This window comes from Hemitrygon akajei, chromosome 14, assembly GCF_048418815.1.
Source record: "Hemitrygon akajei chromosome 14, sHemAka1.3, whole genome shotgun sequence".
Lineage (NCBI taxonomy): Eukaryota > Metazoa > Chordata > Chondrichthyes > Myliobatiformes > Dasyatidae > Hemitrygon > Hemitrygon akajei.
In genome coordinates, this window is record NC_133137.1 from 1,315,498 (window position 1) to 1,335,089 (window position 19,592).

The 19,592-nt window shown below is 41.4% G+C and overlaps 1 protein-coding gene across 3 annotated transcripts in view; it reads left to right on the forward strand.

The window, feature by feature from the left end:
* LOC140738213 (sialate:O-sulfotransferase 2-like) overlaps positions 1–19,592 on the forward strand; it is a 541,075-nt gene that overhangs the window by 432,668 nt on the left and 88,815 nt on the right. For all 3 annotated transcript variants that reach the window (XM_073065319.1, XM_073065321.1, XM_073065320.1), the window contains exons 5-7: positions 1,913–2,034; positions 9,918–10,092; positions 11,581–11,745. In XM_073065319.1, coding sequence (XP_072921420.1) covers positions 1,913–2,034; positions 9,918–10,092; positions 11,581–11,745 — 462 coding nt within the window. The remainder of the gene's footprint in view (positions 1–1,912; positions 2,035–9,917; positions 10,093–11,580; positions 11,746–19,592) is intronic.

A 19,592-nucleotide genomic window follows, 5' to 3' on the forward strand; every position in this document is an offset into this window, starting at 1 on the left:
GCATATGTGCTGCCCAACCTGCTGAGTTCCTCCAGCATTTTGTATGTGTTACTCACTAATACTTAATTTGCTTAAAATATACTGAAGCTCAATTAACCCCAATAACTTTATTTGTGTTTACATTCAACTCATTGTTCTGGCTTGCCACCTATTATATTGAACTACAAAATTCACAGCTATATTTGGAGATGTTGAGTTTGTTTTCCTTGGACAAAAGGAGGCTGAGGGTTGACCTGACAGAAGAATAGAAGGTTATGAGAGGCACAGAAGGGGCAGATAGTTGAAGGCCTCCTTCTAAAAACAAGAGGGTATCTGGTTAAAGTGAGCAGATGCTGTTCAACTCACTGGGTCTGTGCCATTTACTTTTGCACTAATCTACCCAACCCATTTTATTCTCCCCACATTAACATCAACTACCCCCAGATTCTATTATTTACCTGCATGCTACGAGCAATTTACAGTGGACAATTGACATCCTCCAACCTGCACGTCATTGCTACATAGGTGGATGCTGAAAAAGCCCACATGGCCACAGTGAGAACATGCAAGCTCCACACCTACAGCATCAAAGGTCAGGGTTGAACCTAGATTGCTGGAAATGTGAGATTCGTCCTCTTCCAGTTGTATACCTGTGTCTTGCACTGCTGTACTATAAGTAATGTGGATACACAGCAAGCTTCCAAAAACAGCACACAAGTTAAGGGGAACATTTTTTTTAAAAACAGAGGGTACTTGATATCTGGAATGTAATGCTAGAAAAGGTGGTAGAATCAGATACAGTTACTATGTTGATGAGGCTTTTCGACAGGCACTTGAATAGGCAAGGCATGGAAGAATAGCTTCCTGACTTGATGGACTGAAGGGTCTTGTTTAGGGCTTACAATACTATGACTGTAATTAATCTAATCAAAAGATGAAGATATAGTTATTTCTATGCCTAAAAAGATTCTGCCAATTTGCTAAATGCTAGAGATTCTGCAGTTCTGCTGAATTCCTCCAGCATTTTTAGTGTGTTGCTGCCAATTTGCTGACTGGTTTCTCACCTTCCTCTCTTCTCAGGATAGCTGGCAGGAGCATTAACAATCCCAGAATGTCTACCTTGCTTCAAGACCCACCAGTGTCATCGACATCTGCTTCCAGGATCCCTGCACAGTCATCCCCACATCTCCTGATTCTTGAGATCATTTCTCTAGGGTTGGGTGAACGGGAAGCATTTGCTCCATGATTTTCTAATGCATCCTCAATTTAGTCATCTTTGTGACCACAAGGGGCCCTCAACATTCAGTGTCTGTTGATTCCGTTGTCAGATTCACTGAATTGGAATTGGTTTGTTATTGTCACGTGTACTGAGATACAGTGAAAAGCTTGTCCTGAATACTGTTCATACAGATCAATTCATTACACAATGAACAAGGTAAAATAATAACAATGCAAAACAAAGTATAACAGCTTCAGAGGAAGTGTAGTACAGGCAGACAATAAGGTGGAAGGGCCATGTTGAGGTAGATTTTGAGGTCAAGAGTTCACCTATATCGCACAAGAATTCAGTTCAATAGTCTGATAACAGTAGAGAGGTGCCTGGTGTCCTTGGATCTGGCGATGTGTGTTTTCAAGCTTTTGAACCTTCAGCCAATGAAACAGGCAGAAAAGAGAATGGCTAGGGCGAGTTAGGCCTTTGATTATGTTTCAGAAGTGGAGGAGGAAGGATGGTTTTCATGGGACTGAGCTGTGTCTACAACACTCTGCAATGTCTGTTTAGTGCTCACAATTGTGTGGTGTTAGCATAAAGTTGGCTTCTTTTCCCTTCAAGCTTTGTAGAGTATTAACCATTAAGCACATAGTTACAACATGGAGATAAAAGAGTGCATAATATTCATGCTGTTTTCCCTTCATCTTTGATGTCCGGTTGCAGATGGGAGTGCCTTGTTCCGAGGATGTTTTAAAAGACCAGACAGTGTTTCCCTCGCCCTGCCTACCAGCAGCATCTTGCCGAATATGTCCGTGGATAAGTGTGTGGACTACTGTACTGAGAAGGTAACTCACAAAACATTCATTTACACTGGAGTAGATATCCACTGACAGATTTGGCATCAACTCTTGACATTGCTGCCATTCCTCTGGTAAGAAGGCATAAGAAGTTAGATGATCGTGGATTGTTTCTCTCAGGAGTGTCAGATGCCTAGGGGAGACCTGATAGAAGCTGATAAAGTGATGAGAGGCATAGACAAGGTGAAAGTTGTAGGATCAGTTCAGTGTTGAGGTGAGTGAAGTCTTCCACAATGGGTCAGGAGCCTGGTGGTTGAAAGGTAGTAACTGTTCCTGAACGTGCAACCTAGAATTTATGAAAAATCAAGTCAGTTTTTTCTCTAGAATAGAACATTTGATTGCTCTGGGCAATTGCTATTTAATTGCTTGAGTTTTGGTTCTTCCCCTGCCTTGACAGGACTTGAACCTAACAATACAAGTCTCTTGATACTTGTCTACTATCTTAACTATTCTGTTACTCTGTCCTTAATTGGAGATGTGCTCAGCCGAGTGAAGCAATCCCACCGAGCAGTGATTTATCCTACTTGCTAAGCCAGTAATCAGATACGGGCAGCACAACTAATGCACCAATTGTATTAGAGCTTCATAAATTTGAAATCAAGTTGCCATGTTTCATCTGTCCATACAGCTTTTAAAGTCTATTGATTTTTGCATTGCTTTCTGAAACATTACATTTAGATATAGTATTTGTGGTATTGTATGGGAAACACCCTCCTGTTGAGATAAATTGAACTGTCTTGTTGAAAGAAAAATAAGTATGTTGACTTAGGCAAGGCTTTGGGTGATCTCAGGATATTCTGAGACTCTTGAAGTGTAGTTACTGTTTCCAGTCATAATGATAGCGAACAGAAGCAAATCCTTCTGTCCACCTACTCTGCACCAATCATCAAAAACTCATCTTTACACTAATCCTGAGTAACACACAATACATACAGTAATCCTACACATCTTATTTTATTCTCCCCATGTTAAGACCAAAAGACCATAAGATATAGGAGAAGAACTAGGCCATTTGATCTTTCAAGTCCCTCCACCACTTTGTCATAGCTGATCCATTTTTCCCCTCAGCTCCAATTTTCTGCCTTCCCCACGCATCCCTTCATGCCCTGACCAATTAAGGGATCTATCAACCTCTGCATTAAATATATATAAAGACTTGGCCTCCACAGCTGCCTTTGGCAATGAATTCCAGATTCACCATTCACCAGCTAAAGAAATTCCTCCTCATCTCTATTATTAAAAGATGCACCCTTATTCAGAGGCTGTGTCCTCTGGACTTATACACTCCCATTATAGCAAACATCCTCTCGGCCAACGTGTTCACCATTCAATAGATTTCAATGTGGTCACCCCTCATTCTTATGAATTTGAGTGAGTACAGGTCCAGAGCCATCAAATGCTCCTTACATAACAAGCCATTCAATCCTGGTAACATTTTAGTGAACCTCCTTTGAACTCTCTCCAGTTTCAGAATGTCCTTCCTAAGATAAGGGGCCCAAACCTGCTCATAATACTCCAAGTACGGCTTCACCAGTGCTTTTAAAAATCTCAACATTACATCCTTGCTTTTATATTTTAATCTTGAAATGAATACTAACATTGCATTTGCCTTCCTCACCACAGACACAACCTGCAAATTAACCTTTAGGGAATCCTGCATAAGGACTCCCAAGTCCGTTTGGGTTTCAGTTTATTGTATTTTCTCTCCATTTAGAAAATAGACTACCCTTTCATTTCTTCTACTGAAGTACATGACCATACATTTGCTGACACTGTATTCCATCTGCCACTTCTTTGCCTGTTCTCCTAATCTGTCCAAGTCCTTCTGCAGCCTCTGCACTTTCACAAAACTACCTGTCCCTCCACCCATCTTCATATTTTCTGCAAGCTTTGCAACAAAGCCATTGATTCTATCATCCAAATCATTGACATATAATGTGAAAAGAAGTGGCCCCAACACAGACCCCTATGGAACACTACTAGTCACTGGTAGACTTCCAGAAAAAGGCTCCCTTTACTCCCACTCTTTGCTTCCTGCCAATTAGCCACTGCTTTCTCCATGTTAGAATCTTTACTGTAATACCATGGGCTCATAACTTGTTAAGCAGCTTCATGTGTGGCATCTTGACAAAGGCCTTCTGAAAATCCAAGTACACAACATCAACCGATTCTGTTTTGTCTATCCTGCTTGTTATTTCTTCAAAGAATTCCAACAGGTTTGTCAGGCAAGATTTTCCCTTGAGGAATCCATACTGACTACAACATATTTTATCATTTACCTCCAAGTACCCTGTGACCTCATCCTTAATAATCGACTCCAACATCTTTCCAACCACTGAGGTCAGACTAACTGGCCTATACTTTATCTTCTCCTACTTCTCTCCTTTCTTGAAGAGTGGAGTGACATTTGTAATTTTCCAGTCTTCTGGAACCATTCCAGAATCTAGTGATTCTTGAAAGATCATTAGTAATGTCTCCACAGTCTCTTCAGCCACCCTTTTCAGAACCCTGAAGTGTACATCATCTGATTGAGGTGACTTACCTATCTTCAGACCTTTCAGTTTCCCAACAACCTTCTCTCTAGTAATGGTAACTTCATGACTCCTGACTCATGGAACTTCCACCATACTGCTAGTGCCTTCCACAGTGAAGACTGATGCAAAATACTTAGTCAGTTCATCTGCCATTTTCCTGTCCTCTATTACTACCTCTCTAGCATCATTTTCCAGTGGTCCAATATCCACTCTCATCTTTCTTTTACACTTTATGTATCTGAAGAAACTTTTAGTCTCCTCTTTAATATTGGCTAGTTTACTTTTGCATTCCCTCGATGCCTTCTTAATGACTATTGTTTTTAATTGCCTTCTGTTGTTTCTTAAAAGCTTCCCAATATTCTAACTACCCACTAATTTTTGCCCTATTATATGCCCTCTTTGGCTTTAACGTTAACTTTGTTACTTCTCTTGTTAGCCACTTGTCATCTTGCCTTTAGAATTCTTCTTTCTCTTTGGGATGTATACATCCTGTGCCTTCCTTTGCACCATTGAACACTACAGCACAGAAAGCAGGCCATTCAACCCTTTTATTCTGTGTTGAAACTTTATTCCACTAGTCCCATTGACCTGCACCCAGTCCATAACCCTCCAGACCTCTCCCATCCATGTATCTATCCAATTTATTCTTAAAACTTAAGAGTGAGCCCACATTTACCACATCAGATGGCAGCTCATTCCACACTCCCACCACCCTGAGTGAAGAAGTTCCCCCTAAAACTCTCCCCTTTCACCCTAAAGCCATGTCCTCTTGTATTTATCTCTCCTAATCTAGGTGGAAAGAGCCTACTCGCATTTACTCTGTCTATATCCCTCAATTTTGTTGACCTCTATCAAATCCCCCCTCATTCTTCTACACTCCAAGGATTAAAGTCCTAACCTGTTCAATCTTTCCCTGTAACTGAACTCCTGAAGACTAATTTTGTCCTTTTCTATCCTTCGGTTTACCTTCACATTATCTGCCAAAGCAACCTCATGTCTTCTTTTTGCCTTCCTGATTTCCTTCTTTAGTATTTTCTTACATTTTCTATACTCTTCAAGTATTTATTTGTTCCTTGTTGCCTATATCTGCTATACACCTCTTTTTCTTAACCAGATCGCCAATATCGCTTGAAAGGCAAGGTTCCCTATACCTGTTAACTTTCCCTATAATCCTGGAGGAACATGCAAACTCTTGCACTCAAGCTTTCACCTTTGAAGGCCTTCCACTTACTGAACACATCCTTGCCAAAAAACAACTTATCTCAATCCACTCTTCCTAGATCATTTCTCATTTCCACAAATTGGCCCTTCTCCAATTTAGAACCTCAACTCGAGGACCAGACCATCGAGACCTTATCCATAATTAACTTGAAACTAATGATATTATGGTCACTGAACCCAAAATGTTTGCCTACACATACTTCTGTCACCTAACCTGTCTGGTTCCCTAATAAGAGATCAAGTATTGCATCCTCTCTCGTTGGTACCTCTATATATTGATTTAGAAAACTTTCCTGAACACATTTGACAAACTCCAAGCCATCTAGCCCTTTCAGTGTGGGAGCCCCAGTCAATATGTGGAAAGTTAAAGTCCCCTACTATCACAACTTTCTATTTCTTACATCGGTCTGTTATCTCTCTACAGATCCACTCCTCCAATTCTGACTACTGGGCAGTCTATAATACAACCCTATTAGTGTGGTCACACCTTTCCCGTTCCTCAGCTCCACCCATATGGCCTCTGTAGACGAGCCCTCCGGGCTGACCTGTCCACGCACAGCTGTGATATATTCCCTGACTAGTAATTCCACTCCTCCCCCTTTCATCCCTCCCCCTCTATCACGTCTGAAACAACGGAATCCCGGAACATTAAGCTGCCAATCCTGCCCTCCTGCAACCAAGTCACACTATTAGCAATAATGTCGTAATCCCACGTGCCAATCCATGCTCCAAGCTCATCTGCCTTACCCACAATACTCCTTGCATTAAAATAGATGCACCTGAGAACATTTCTATCATGTACAAACCTTTGATTTCTGTCTATACATGCAGTCCTCACATCACCTTTATCCTTTCCACATCACTATCTGCTCCAACACTCTGGTTCCCCTCCCCCTGCAAATCTAGTTTAAAACCCCCAGAGCAGCACTAGCAAATCCATCTGCAAGGATGCTAGACCCCCTCCAGTACAAGTGGAAACCGTCCTGTCAGAACAGGTCCAACCTTACTTGGAACAAAGCCCAATTGTCCAGAAACATGAAGCCCTCCTTAGCCACGTATTTAGAAACATAGGAAACCTACAACACAACACCGCCCTTCAGCCCACAAAGTTCTGCCGAACAAGTCCCTACCTTAGAAATTACTAGGCTTACCTATAGCCCTCTATTTTTCTAAGCTCCATGTACCTATCCAAAAGTTTCTTAAAAGACCCTATCATACCCTAGCACCACCGTTGCTGGCAGCCCATTCCACGCACTCACCACTCTGAGTAAAAAACTTACCCCTGACATCTCCTCGGTACCTACTCCCCAGCACCTTAAACCTGTGTCCTCGCGTGGCAACCATTTCAGCCCTGGGAAAAAACCTCTGACTATCCACAATGCCTCTCATCATCTTTTACACCTCTATCAGGTCACCTCTCATCCTCCTTTGCTCCAAGGAGAAAAGGCTGAGTTCACTCAACCTATTCTCATAAGGCAGGCTCCCCAATCCAGGAAACATTCTTGTAAATCTCTGCACCCTTTCTATGGCTTCCACATCCTTCCTGTAGTGAGGCAACCAGACATGAGCAGAATATTCGAAGTGGGGTCTGACCAGGGTCCAAATTAGCTGCAACATTACCTCTCGGCTCCTAAATTCAATTCCACGATTGATGAAGGCCAATACACCGTACACCTTCTTAACCACAGAGTCAACCTGCACAGCTGCTTTGAGCGTCCTATGGACTTGGATCCCAAGATCCCTCTGATCATCCACACTGCCAAGAGTCTTACCATTAATACTATATCCTGCCATCATATTTGATCTAACAATATGAACCACTTCACACTTATCTGCGTTGAACTCCATCTGCCACTTTTCAGCCCAGTTTTGCATCCTATCAATGTCCTGCTGTAACCTTTGACAGCCCTCCACACTATCCACAACACCTCCAACTTTTGTGTCATCAGCAATGTAAAGATGAAGATTAGTATTATTTGGCACATCAAAACATACAGTGATTGCATAATTTGCCAACACATCCAAAGATGCGCTGGGGGCAGCCTGCAAGTGTCATCATGCTTCCAATGCTAACATAGCATGCCCACAACTCACTAAGCCTAACCTTTACGTCTTTGGAATGTGGGAGGAAACCGGAGAACCCAGAGGAAACCTACATGGTCAGGGGGGAGAACATATAGAGCCCTTACAGACAGAGGTGGGAACTGAACCCTGATGGCTGATAATATGAAGCGTTATGCTACCATGCCACCTGTTCTCTGGAGTGACACAGTGACTCAGATATGTATAACATAGACCAGAGAAAGTACAGCACAGGAACAGGCCCCTTGGCCTGCAATATTGAGCCAAACTAATGACATTAATAAATAAATGTCTAACTAAATTAATCTCTTCTGCCTCCACCAAGGTCCATATGCCTCCATTCTCTGCACATTCATGCTCCTATTTAAGAGCCTTTGAGATGCCTCCATGGTGTCCACTCCACCCTGTCAACCCACATTCCAGGCACCCACCACTCTCTGATAAAATTTTTGTCCCACACATCTCCTTTGAATTGAACCGTCACACCTTAAATGCATACCTTCTAGTATTAGACATTTTGATCCTGAGGTCAAGATACTGCCTGTCCATTCTATCTATGCTTCTCATAATCTTATAAACCTGTATCAGGTTTCCCCATAGTCTCTGCAACTCCAGAGGACACAACCCAGGTTTATCCAACCTCTTCTTATAGCAAATACACTCTAATCCAGGCAACATCTGGTAAACCTCTCCAAAGCCTTCACATCATTCCTGCAATGAGGCAACCTTTGACTTTTACTTTTCAGAGACGGAAGAAGGCTTGGAGTAAGGGGGATCACATAAAATCCAAGGGAGACAACAGAAATGTCTGAAAATTTCTTTTTGGATGAGGAAGCTGTAAAACTTACATTTATTAATAGGATGTGAACATACGGGCATTTATTTCTGTCTCTGTGATGTACCTTTCAGAGTGAAACATACTATTTTCTCCATGCACGTGTATGTGTTTGCATTGTGATCTAATTGGGATGTTTGCTTCTCAATCAATGTAACAGTGTCATAAATAGCCTGTCTTCCAGTCTGCAATTAGCGTGTTGCCTTGTCAATAAACCTTTTTTGTGGCCTTACATCTATTGTCTGAATGTATTGTGAAATCATTGTGGAAGCAGTTAGGAGATTGGAGTCACACATAAGCTACATTGGATAAGGGTGACAGATTTCCTCCTGTGAAGGTCTTTAATGAATCAGAAGTGTCTTGCGTTTTAAGATTCAAGTTTACCACTATTAGTAATAGATCTTTTATTTGGATTTATTTGATTACTTGTATTGAAAGTCTTCTGTGACCCTGATGGACATTGAATTTCTGTGCCTGGATTAATGGTTAAGGAACTTAACCATTACTGTACTACAGCACAAATACAAGTCAGTAAGATATGTTACAGGTTTATAAAGCTGTATCCAGGCCACATCCTCAGTATGACATCTAGTTTTGGTCACCCCATTCGAGGAAGGGTATGGAGATTTTGGACAGGGTGCAGAAGATGTCCACCAGGATACTGCATGGATTAGAGGGCATCAGCTGTAAGGTGAGTTTGGATAGACTTAAGTTGTTTTCTCTGGGCTGCAGAGACTGAGGGGAGACCTGTAGATCTTGAGAGGCATAGAATAGCCTGTACCTTTTTTATTCCATGGTCAAATTGTCTCATATTAGAAGGCATACATATAAAATGAGAAGGGGGTAAATTCAAAAGAGTTATGCAGAGCAAGTTTTTATTACAGAGAATGTTGGGTGTCTCTGCCAGTGGTGCTGGTGGAAGCAAACAGGATAGGCATTTAGGAACCTCTTAGATGGGCACATGAAGGTATAAAGTATTGAAGGATACAGCTACTGTGCAGGCAAAAGGGATTAGCTTTGTTAAGCTTCTAATTACTAATTTAATTAGTTCAGCACAGCATAAAGGAGCAAAAGGCCTGTTCTTGTGATGTACTGTTCTAAGTTTCAGGATTCAATCTACAGTGATGTGTTTATATGAAGAAGTTCTATTTTTTCTTTAAATAAGGGTTTATTTTGTACTGAAGCCACTCTCTCCACAGGACTATACCCTGGCTGTGCTTGGTGGTGAAACATGTCACTGCGGCTTTCCTACTATGCATTTCACACTGCACGATCCAGAGGACGAACACCTATGCACCCAGAAATGCACCAGTGAGGAATACGAGCATTGTGGGAATGCAGAATACTATGTCGTTTATCAAACACAAGTGCAAGGTAGGATTCAAAATCAAAAGCAAGTTTATTGTTGCATACACAATTACATTTAACACAGCTGCATTGAAAAACTTACTCGGAGTAGGATTAGAGACACAATATTCACAAGGAACACATTAATTAGACAAAACTATGCTAGGGAGCGCAAAGCACAGAAACAAATATCACTGTGATGATTGTATGCTCTAGTATCAATTGGTGACAATAAAAATGTAATAATAATAATAATAATAATAATAATAAAGGAACTCAGTTAGAACAAAAATGAATGTCCATTGTATTGCACTGGTCATGGTGTTGTTATAATGAGCTAGTGATTAGAATTATGCAGGTTGGTTCAGTAAGTTGGTTGAAGTAGTTGTTCTTGGACCTAGTGGTACCTCCTGCTCAATGGTAGCTGTGATAAGATGTCACAGTCCAGAAGGTAGGGATCTTTAATGATATTGTTGGCTACTTGGGGCTGTCCCTCAATGTAGGTATTGGGGAGGGATATTCCTGTGATGCATTGGGCTGATTCCACTACTCTCTGAAGCTTCTTGCATTCCTCTGCATTCATATTGCCTTAGCAGACAATATTGCAACCAGTTTTTCAACATAGAACAGTACAGGCCTTTCAGCCCAAGATGTTATGCTGACTTTCTAACCTACTCCAAACCAATCTAACCCTTCCCTCCTACATAGCCCTCCATTACTCTTCCATCCATGTGTCTCTACCATGTTAATTACATTGAGCTTCCCTGAAACTAGCATTGATAACTTGGTCGCACATATGTTGAGAAATGGTAAAAAGGTAGAAAGATATACGGTACATTTCTATAGAGCCCTTCACAAACATGGAAAACTTCAATGTGCTTTACAGCCAAAGAAGTATTGTTTTAGCACAGAAGTTGTTGAAACATATGAAACTTGGAGGCAATTTACTTACTCAATATGTAATGAGTAGGTTGCTTTTCAAACAATAAGTTTGAGTTGTAAAAGGTAAACTTATTCAACTGAATGGGATTGACAAGATAATGCTACTCTGGCTGGGGACTCTGGGCCAGAAGGTGCAGATTGAAGATAAGATATCAGCTACTTGGGTCTGAGGAGAAACCTCTTCAATCAAGACTATTCTTCCAAAGAGCTGTGGATGATCAGTAGTTGGGTATATTCATGGGTTGGTAGATGAACTAAGGAAATTCGATCAGACAGGATTTTGGCAAGGTTTAACATTAGAAATGGAGATCCTTGAATCTGGAATAAAAAAAGCAAACCAATAGCAGAATCTATAGAGAGAAAGTAATTACTAACATCTTGGGTTGAGACCCTCCATCAGTGCCTCTCTCTTGTTGATAATTCCTTCTCGCCCACCAACCCCCACCCCCACCGCCACATGTTGTCATCACTTGTTGAGATCCTTATTTCTTGTGTAGCATTAATCGTGATCTTACTGAAAGGAACGGACTCAAAGGACCTGCTGTGATATTTAATGTGTGATTGTTCTTACAGATAACCGTTGCATGGACCGGCGGTTTCTGCCCATACGGTCAAAGCGCCTTGTGGCCTTGGCCAGCTTCCCGGGAGCGGGGAACACGTGGAGCCGTCACCTGATGGAGCTCTCCACAGGCTACTACACGGGCAGCTATTACTTTGATGGCTCCCTCTACAACAAAGGTAGGATCCTTGCAAAAATATGAGTGCACCAGAGGTGCTCCTCCTGAGGTGGAATTAGAACTTGGGTTCAAGGCCCAACAAGTATCTCCAGATAGGATTCTGAGTCCTGATGTAGAAGGAGGCTAAAGCAAAATTGTTGTTTGATCATGGTCACTGCCATGCCACTATCCATGGGTTTACTTGGCTAGGAGCTGGCATGGACAGGATGGGTTGAAAGGCCTCTGTGTCATAGCAAGCAAATTATTTCTCATGTTCATTGTTTCACTACTGGCAGCTGTACTTTCCGTATTCCTGCCTTCTAGAACTCTTCACCCACCCCACCACATCTCTGAATCTTTTTCTTTCTCCTCGCTCTCTCCTCTCTCTCTCTCTCGCTTGCTCTCTCTCTTCTTCTCAATCTTTTTCTCTCTCTCCTCTCTCTCCCTTTCTCACTTTCTCTATGTCTCTGTCTCTCTCTCGCTTTCTCTCTAGCTCTCTCTCCCACCTCTCTCTCGCTATCTCTCTCTCTCCCTCCCTTTCTCTCTTTTTACTTTTTTCCTTTCCTCTCTGCCATTCTCTCAATGTTTGAAATTCATCTGTTAGTCACCAAACATATAAAACATCCCTGCATGATTCTGTGTCACACCTTGTTTATTAATACAGGATTATATTTGTAAATTAAGGCGACTATCTAAATACAGGCTATTGTCAATGTAAATAGCTCCACCTGCACTAAAATAAGTGATCGCAATGAAGTACAGCAAAACCTATGTATGTTCCAAATTTTCTATGCTTACTTGTAAGTGGGCTGACTCAATGTATCTAATATCTCAGTGCAAAAAATGAAGTGGCATTTTCACTCCCAGTAAGCACAGAGCAAGGGCAGCTTGCAGAACTGTTGATCTCCTCCTGTCCTCTCCTTCCTCCTCTGACTGGTGTTGCTTTGCTGACTTCACACCGTAACCTAATTAAATTGGCAAGGACTATTTTGTCCCTCTCATGCTATTTGTTGTCCTTTCACAGAACATAGAAATTTACAGCACATTACAGGCCCTTCGGCCCACAATGTTGTGCCGACCATGTAGCCTACTCTAGAGACTGCCTAGAATTTCCCTAGTGCATAGCCCTCTATTTTTCTAAGCTTCATGTGCCTATCTAACAGGCTCTTAAAAAACCCTATTGTATTGTATTTCATAGTCATAGAACACTACAGCACAGAAACAGACCCTTCAGCCCATCTAATCTGTGCCAACCTATTATTCTGCCTTGTCCCATCAACTATCCAGACCATAGTCCTCCATTTCCTCTCATTCATGTACCAATCATGTTGACATCAAACACACATCCACCATTTCCACTGGCAGCTCATTCCACTGTCTCACCACTCTCTGAGTGAAGAAGCACCCCCTCATGTTCCCCTTTCACCCCTAACCCATGACCTCTAGTTCTAGTTTCACCGAACCTCAGTGGAAAAAACCTACTAGCATTTACCCTATCTATACCCCTCATAATTTTGTGTACCCCTATCAAATCTCCCCTCTTCTCCTATGCTCCAGTGAATAAAGTCAGTCTTTCAATCTTTCCCTATAACTTGGGTTCTCCAGGAATTTCAGTGGAAAGGGGCTTTGCAGGAGGCAATATTGTGGCTGGTCAAAGGCAAAATTACAGCTGGATCTGTTGTCTATGTGTCCTGCTATTGCAGGGGCTCTCTCAAGCAAGAAAAAGAAGCACTTCAGTGGTAACAAAGTGAATAAAATAACCTATTGTGGAGCTACTCTCAGAGCTCAAGCAATCATCTTCCACTCTTTATATCTTTCTCTGAAGACTCCTTTTAAGGCCAATAGAAAGCACCTTGAAGAGCAGACTTCCCAGAACCAACCTGTTGCAGATTCTGTCGTTGAAGGACTCTCTGTGTTAAAACTCTCACCGTTTGTCACCAAATAAATTTATTTATTTTATTTAGAGATACAGCATGTTAATAGGTTGTTCAGGCCAAACGAACCCACGCTGCCCAACCCACTCATGCAACTCATTAACCTACTAACCCATACATCTTTGGAATGTGGAAGGAAACCAGAGCCTCTGGAGGAAACCCATGCGGTCCCCGGGAGAATGCACAACCTCCTTAAAGACAGCAACGGAAATCAGCACACATCCCTGGTGTTGTAATAGCTTACCCTCACATGCCACCCTAAGTTATATTAAGAAAATAATCAGGAATGTTTGTGAATTCCTGTTGCTTTATTTGAACAGAACATTATTTACCTGATACATTAGTTTAATTATGCGGCAAGTTTGAAATTATAGAGCATTTGATGTATTTGGGACTATACTCAGTGGACTTCAGGAGCATGAGCGAGTATTTCAGTGAAACCTGATGATAGGCCTAGATGGAGTAGACATGGAGAGGATGTTTCCATGAGTAGCAGAATCTGGATCTGAGGCCACATCCTCACAATACTTTGTACAATTTTAATATTACATCCCAACTCCTATACTCAATGCTCTGATTTATAAAGGCCAGCATACCAAAAGCTTTCTTCACCACCCTATCCACATGAGATTCCACCTTCAGGGAACTGTGCATCATTATTCCTAGATCACTCTGTTCTACTGCATTCCTCAATGCCCTACCATTTACCATGTATGTCCTATTTTGATTATTCCTACCAAAATGTAGCACCTCACACTTATCAGCATTAAACTCCATCTGCCATCTTTCAGCCCACTCTTCTAACTGGTCTAAATCTCTCTGCAAACTTTGAAAACCTACTTCATTATCCACAACGCCACCTACCTTAGTATCATCTGCATACTTACTACCGTAGATGTCGGATTATAAGCCGCTACTTTTTTCCCACATTTTGAACAGCTTTGAACACTGCGGCCTTTACTACGGTGCAGCTAATGCATGATTTTTTTTCATGCCGCCAAAAACATTTTGCCTCGTAATAGTAGACCAATAAAATTGATGAGTAGTTCACAGAGGTCCAATGAAATTGTACGATAAATCAAGCGCACTTTCACAATTAAATTATTGTAAATCAGTCATTTGTACTCACCCTCATCAACATGGAAAACACTCGAAGAAAAGCATTGTGCTGCCTTTATGGCAGTTATTTAGTTTATAATATTTTCGCTTAGTAATTCATTTTCTAGTTAAAGTTAGAAGTGTTTTAACTATATTTGTTTTCTGTACTACATCGCGGGATGCTATGACGTCACACCCGGTTTCGCCGCGTCTTGTGGGAAAAATACCGGTTTGCGATAAACGGGAAGGAGGGGGGCGAGCGCATTACGCGAGCGGCATTAGATCTGAGCGAACGCTGCTTTTAAGTTAAAGGCGATCAATAACTTTTCCTGGTATGCTGCAGTATATATATTTTTTACCAGTCGTTAGGAGATATTGGAATGTTGTTCAGTAAAAAAGTATACGCAACGTATATTTAAAAGTAGCCGCGTTACAGGCACGGTTCGAAAAAAAGCATTTGCAATATGTATTTGTTTATGTTACCATATGGATTTAATTAAAAGTTAAAAAATCCTCACGTGTAATATCTTTCTGTGTAAATATCTCATATTACAACGTGGGACACCTGCGGCCGAAAATCCGGTGCGGCTTGTACAAGTACAAAATTGATTTTCTTTCTAAAATTAGAGCCAGCGGCTTTTAATCAGGTGCGCTCTGTAGTGCGAAATCTACGGTAATCCAATTTACCACCCCATCATCCAGATCATTAATGTATATGACAAACAACATTGGACCCAGTACAGATCCCTGAGGCACACCACTAGTCACCGGCCTCCAACCTGACAAACAGTTATCCACCACTACTTTCTGGCATCTCCCATTGAGCCACTGTTGAATCCATTTTACTACTTCAATATTAATACCTAACGATTGAACCTTCCTAACTAAGCTTCCATGTGGAACCTTGTCAAAGGCCTTATTGAAGTCCATATAGACAACATCCACTGCTTTACCCTTGTCAACTTTCCTCGTAACCTCTTCAAAAAATTCAATAAGTTTTGTGAAACGTGACATTCCAAGCACAAATCCATGTTGACTGTTCCTAATCAGACTCTGTCTATCCGGTAATTATATATACCATCTCTAAGAATACTTTCCATTAATTTACCCACCACTGACATCAAACTGACGGGCCTATGATTGCTAGGTTTACTCTTAGAACCCTTTTTAAATAATGGAACCACATGAGCAATACGCCAATCCTCTGGCACCATCCCCGTTTCTAATGAAATTTGAAATATTTCTGTCAGAGCCCCTGCTATTTCTACACTAACCTCCCTCAAGGTCCTAGGGAATATCCTGTCAGGATCTGGAGATTTATCCACTTTTATATTCCTTAAAAGCACCAGTACTTCCTCCTCTTTAATCGTCATAGTTTCCATAACTTCCCTACCTGTTTCCCTTACCTTACGCAATTCAATATCCTTCTCCTTAGTGAATACCGAAGAAAAGGAATTGTTCAAAATCTCCCCCATCTCTCTCGGCTCTACACATAGCTGTCCACTCTGATTCTCTAAAGGACCAATTTTATCCCTCACTATCCTTTTGCTGTTAATATAACTGTAGAAAACCTTCAGATTTATTTTCACCTTACTTGCCAAAGCAACCTTGTATCTTTTTTTAGCTCTTCTAATTTCTTTCTTAAGATTCTTTTTACATTCTTTATATTCCTCGAGCACCTCATTTACTCCATGCTGCCTGTATTTATTGTAAATATCTCTTTTTCCTAACCAAGTTTCCAATATCCCTTGAAAACCATGGCTCTCTCAAACTTTTAACCTTTCCTTTCAACCTAACAGGAATATAAAGATTCTGTACCCTCAAAATTTCACCTTTAAATGACCGCCATTTCTCTATTACATCCTTTCCATAAAACAAATTGTCCCAATCCACTCCTTCTAAATCCTTTCGCATCTCCTCAAAGTTAGCCTTTCTCCAATCAAAAATCTCAACCCTGGGTCCAGTCCTATCCTTCTCCATAATTATATTGAAACTAATGGCATTGTGATCACTGGACCCGAAGTGCTCCCCAACACATACCTCCATCACCTGACCTATTTCATTCCCTAACAGAATATCCAACACTGCCTCTTCTCTAGTTGGTACCTCTATGTATTGCTGCAAAAAACTATCCTGCACACATTTTACAAACTCCAAACCATCCATCCCTTTTACAGTATGGGCTCCCCAGTCTATGTGCGGAAAATTAAAATCCCCCACAATCACAACCCTGTGCTTACTACAAATATCTGCTAACTTGCTCCTCCAATTCTCGCTCCCCAATATGTGGTCTATAATATACCCCTATAGGTGTTACTACACCTTTCCCATTCCTCAATTCCACCCAAATAGCCACCCTAGACGAGCCCTCTAATCTATCCTGCCAGAGCACCACTGTAATATTTTCTCTGACAAGCAATACAACACCTCCTCCTCTTGTCCCTCTGATTCTATCCCACCTGAAGCAATGAAATCCAGGAATATTTAGTTGCCAATCACACCCCTCCTACAACCATGTTTCACTAATAGCTACAACATCATATTTCCAGGTATCAATCCATGCTGTAAGCTCATCCACCTTTCTTACAATGCTCCTAGCATTAAAATAAATGCATTTAAGAAATTCTCCACCTCTTCCTCTCTGTTTATCTTTAACAGTACAAAAAACTTTATTGTCTTCTTTTTCTTCCTTCTCCCATACATCTGTTCCTACACTTTGGTTCCCCTCCCCCCTCATATCTAGTTTAAATCCACTGGAGCCTCTCTAGCAAACCTACCTGCAAGAATATTTGTCCCCCTCCTGTTCAGATGTAAACCATCCCGCCGGAACAGGTCCCACCTTCCCTGGAAAACTGCCCAATTATCTATAAATCTGAACCCCTCCCTCCTGCACCGTGTCTTCAGCCACGTGTTGATCTGCACTATCTTACTATTTCTAAACCCACCTGCACGTGGCACTGGTAGCAATCCTGAGATTGCTATTCTGGAGGTCCTGTCCTTTAACTTGGCACCGAGCTCCCTAAACTCACCTTTCAGGACCTCCTTAGTCTTCCTACCCACGTCATTGGTCCCTACATGGATCACGACATCCGGCTGCTCACCCTCCCTCTTGAGAATACTGAGAACTCGATCCAAGATATCGCGGACCCTGGCACCATGGAGGCAACAGACCATCCAGGATTCTCGATCTCTTCCACAGAACCTCCTTTCTGTCCCCCTAACTATCGAATCCCCTATCACTACTGCTCTCCTCTTTTCCCTCCTTCCCTTCTGAGCTGAGGGTCCAGTCTCGGTGCCAGAGACGCAACCACAGCAACTTGTCCCTGGTAGGTCGCCCCCACCAACAATATCCAAAACGGTATACTTATTGTTGATGGGAACGGCCACAGGGGTGCTCTGCTCTTCCTGTCTATTCCCCTTCCCTCTCCTGACAGTCACCCAACTACCTGTCTCCTGACTCTTAGGGGTGACTATCTCCCTGAAACTCCTGTCTATTTCTGCCTCTGCCTCCCGAATGATCCGAAGTTCATCCAGCTCCAGCTCCAGTTCCCTAACACGGTTTGTCAGGAGCTGCAACTGGATGCACATTTCACAGGTGCTTGCCCTGACTTCCCACATACTGCAAACGGAGCACTCAACTGCCCTAACTTCTGCCTCCATTACGTACTCCTAAAATAATTAGATTAATTAAAGGAGCTTACCCAGCCTTATCTCACCTGGAGTGAAGCTCGTACTCAGCCTCTGCTCACTTTTTAAATTCCCCCGCTGATCTCAGAGGCCGACTTTCACGCGCCTGTGCAGTCTAGCCTCTTTGCCCCAATCAGTTAAAAAAAACAGCTTCTCTCCGAGCTTCTTTTACCTCTTCCCTCTCCGCCTCTTGCTGCGATTTTTAAAAAAGACTAGAGTAGAGATAAGGAAGAATTTCTTTAGCCAGAGGGTTGTGAATCTGTGAAACTTTTTTTTGCCACACTGGCTGTTTAGTCACAGTCAATGAGTATATTTAAGGCAGAGATTGATAGGTTTTTGATTGGAAAGGGGGTGAAAGGATATGGGGAGAAGGTGGGAGGATAAGGTTGAAAAAAAATCAGCCAAAAATGGTGAAGCAGACACAATGAGCTAAATGCCTAATTCTGCTCCTATATCTTATGGTCTTATGGTCAAAATCACCATTCATTATTTGAAGAGTCATCATCTCTTAACAATTGCTGCTTTGTGACAGACACTTCTTTCTTTTGGATAATTCCAGATGGATATTTTTATGCATTTTGGTTTGTGAATTAGTATTGTGTTTTTGCTGCTATGTAATACTTGCTTTGGTAAAAGCTTTCAAAAATATGAGTGCCAATGAATGGGTGAAGCTGGATAATTGCTCTTTCAAAGACACATCATAGGCCTGAATAGAAAATCAAAAAAAATGAAGATGCTGGAATTCTGAAGTGAACAGAAAATATGCACCAACTGTGGAGAAAAACAGTAGGTAATTAAAGAGCAGGACCAGCAACAGAATAACTTATAAATTATAAATTGGTTTATTATTGTCACATGTATTGAGGTACAATGAAAAATTAGAATCAGGTTTATTATCACCGGCATGTGACGTGAAATTTGTTAACTTAGCAGCAGCAGTTCAATGCAATACATAATATAGAAGAAAAATAATAATAAATAAAATATAATAATAAATAGATAAGTAGATCAATTGCAGTATACGTACTGTATATTGAATAGATTAAAACATGTGCAAAAATCAGAAATACTGTATATTAAAAAACTTTGTTTTGCTTGTCATACATACAGATAATTTCATCACATCAATGCATTGAGGACGTACAAGGGA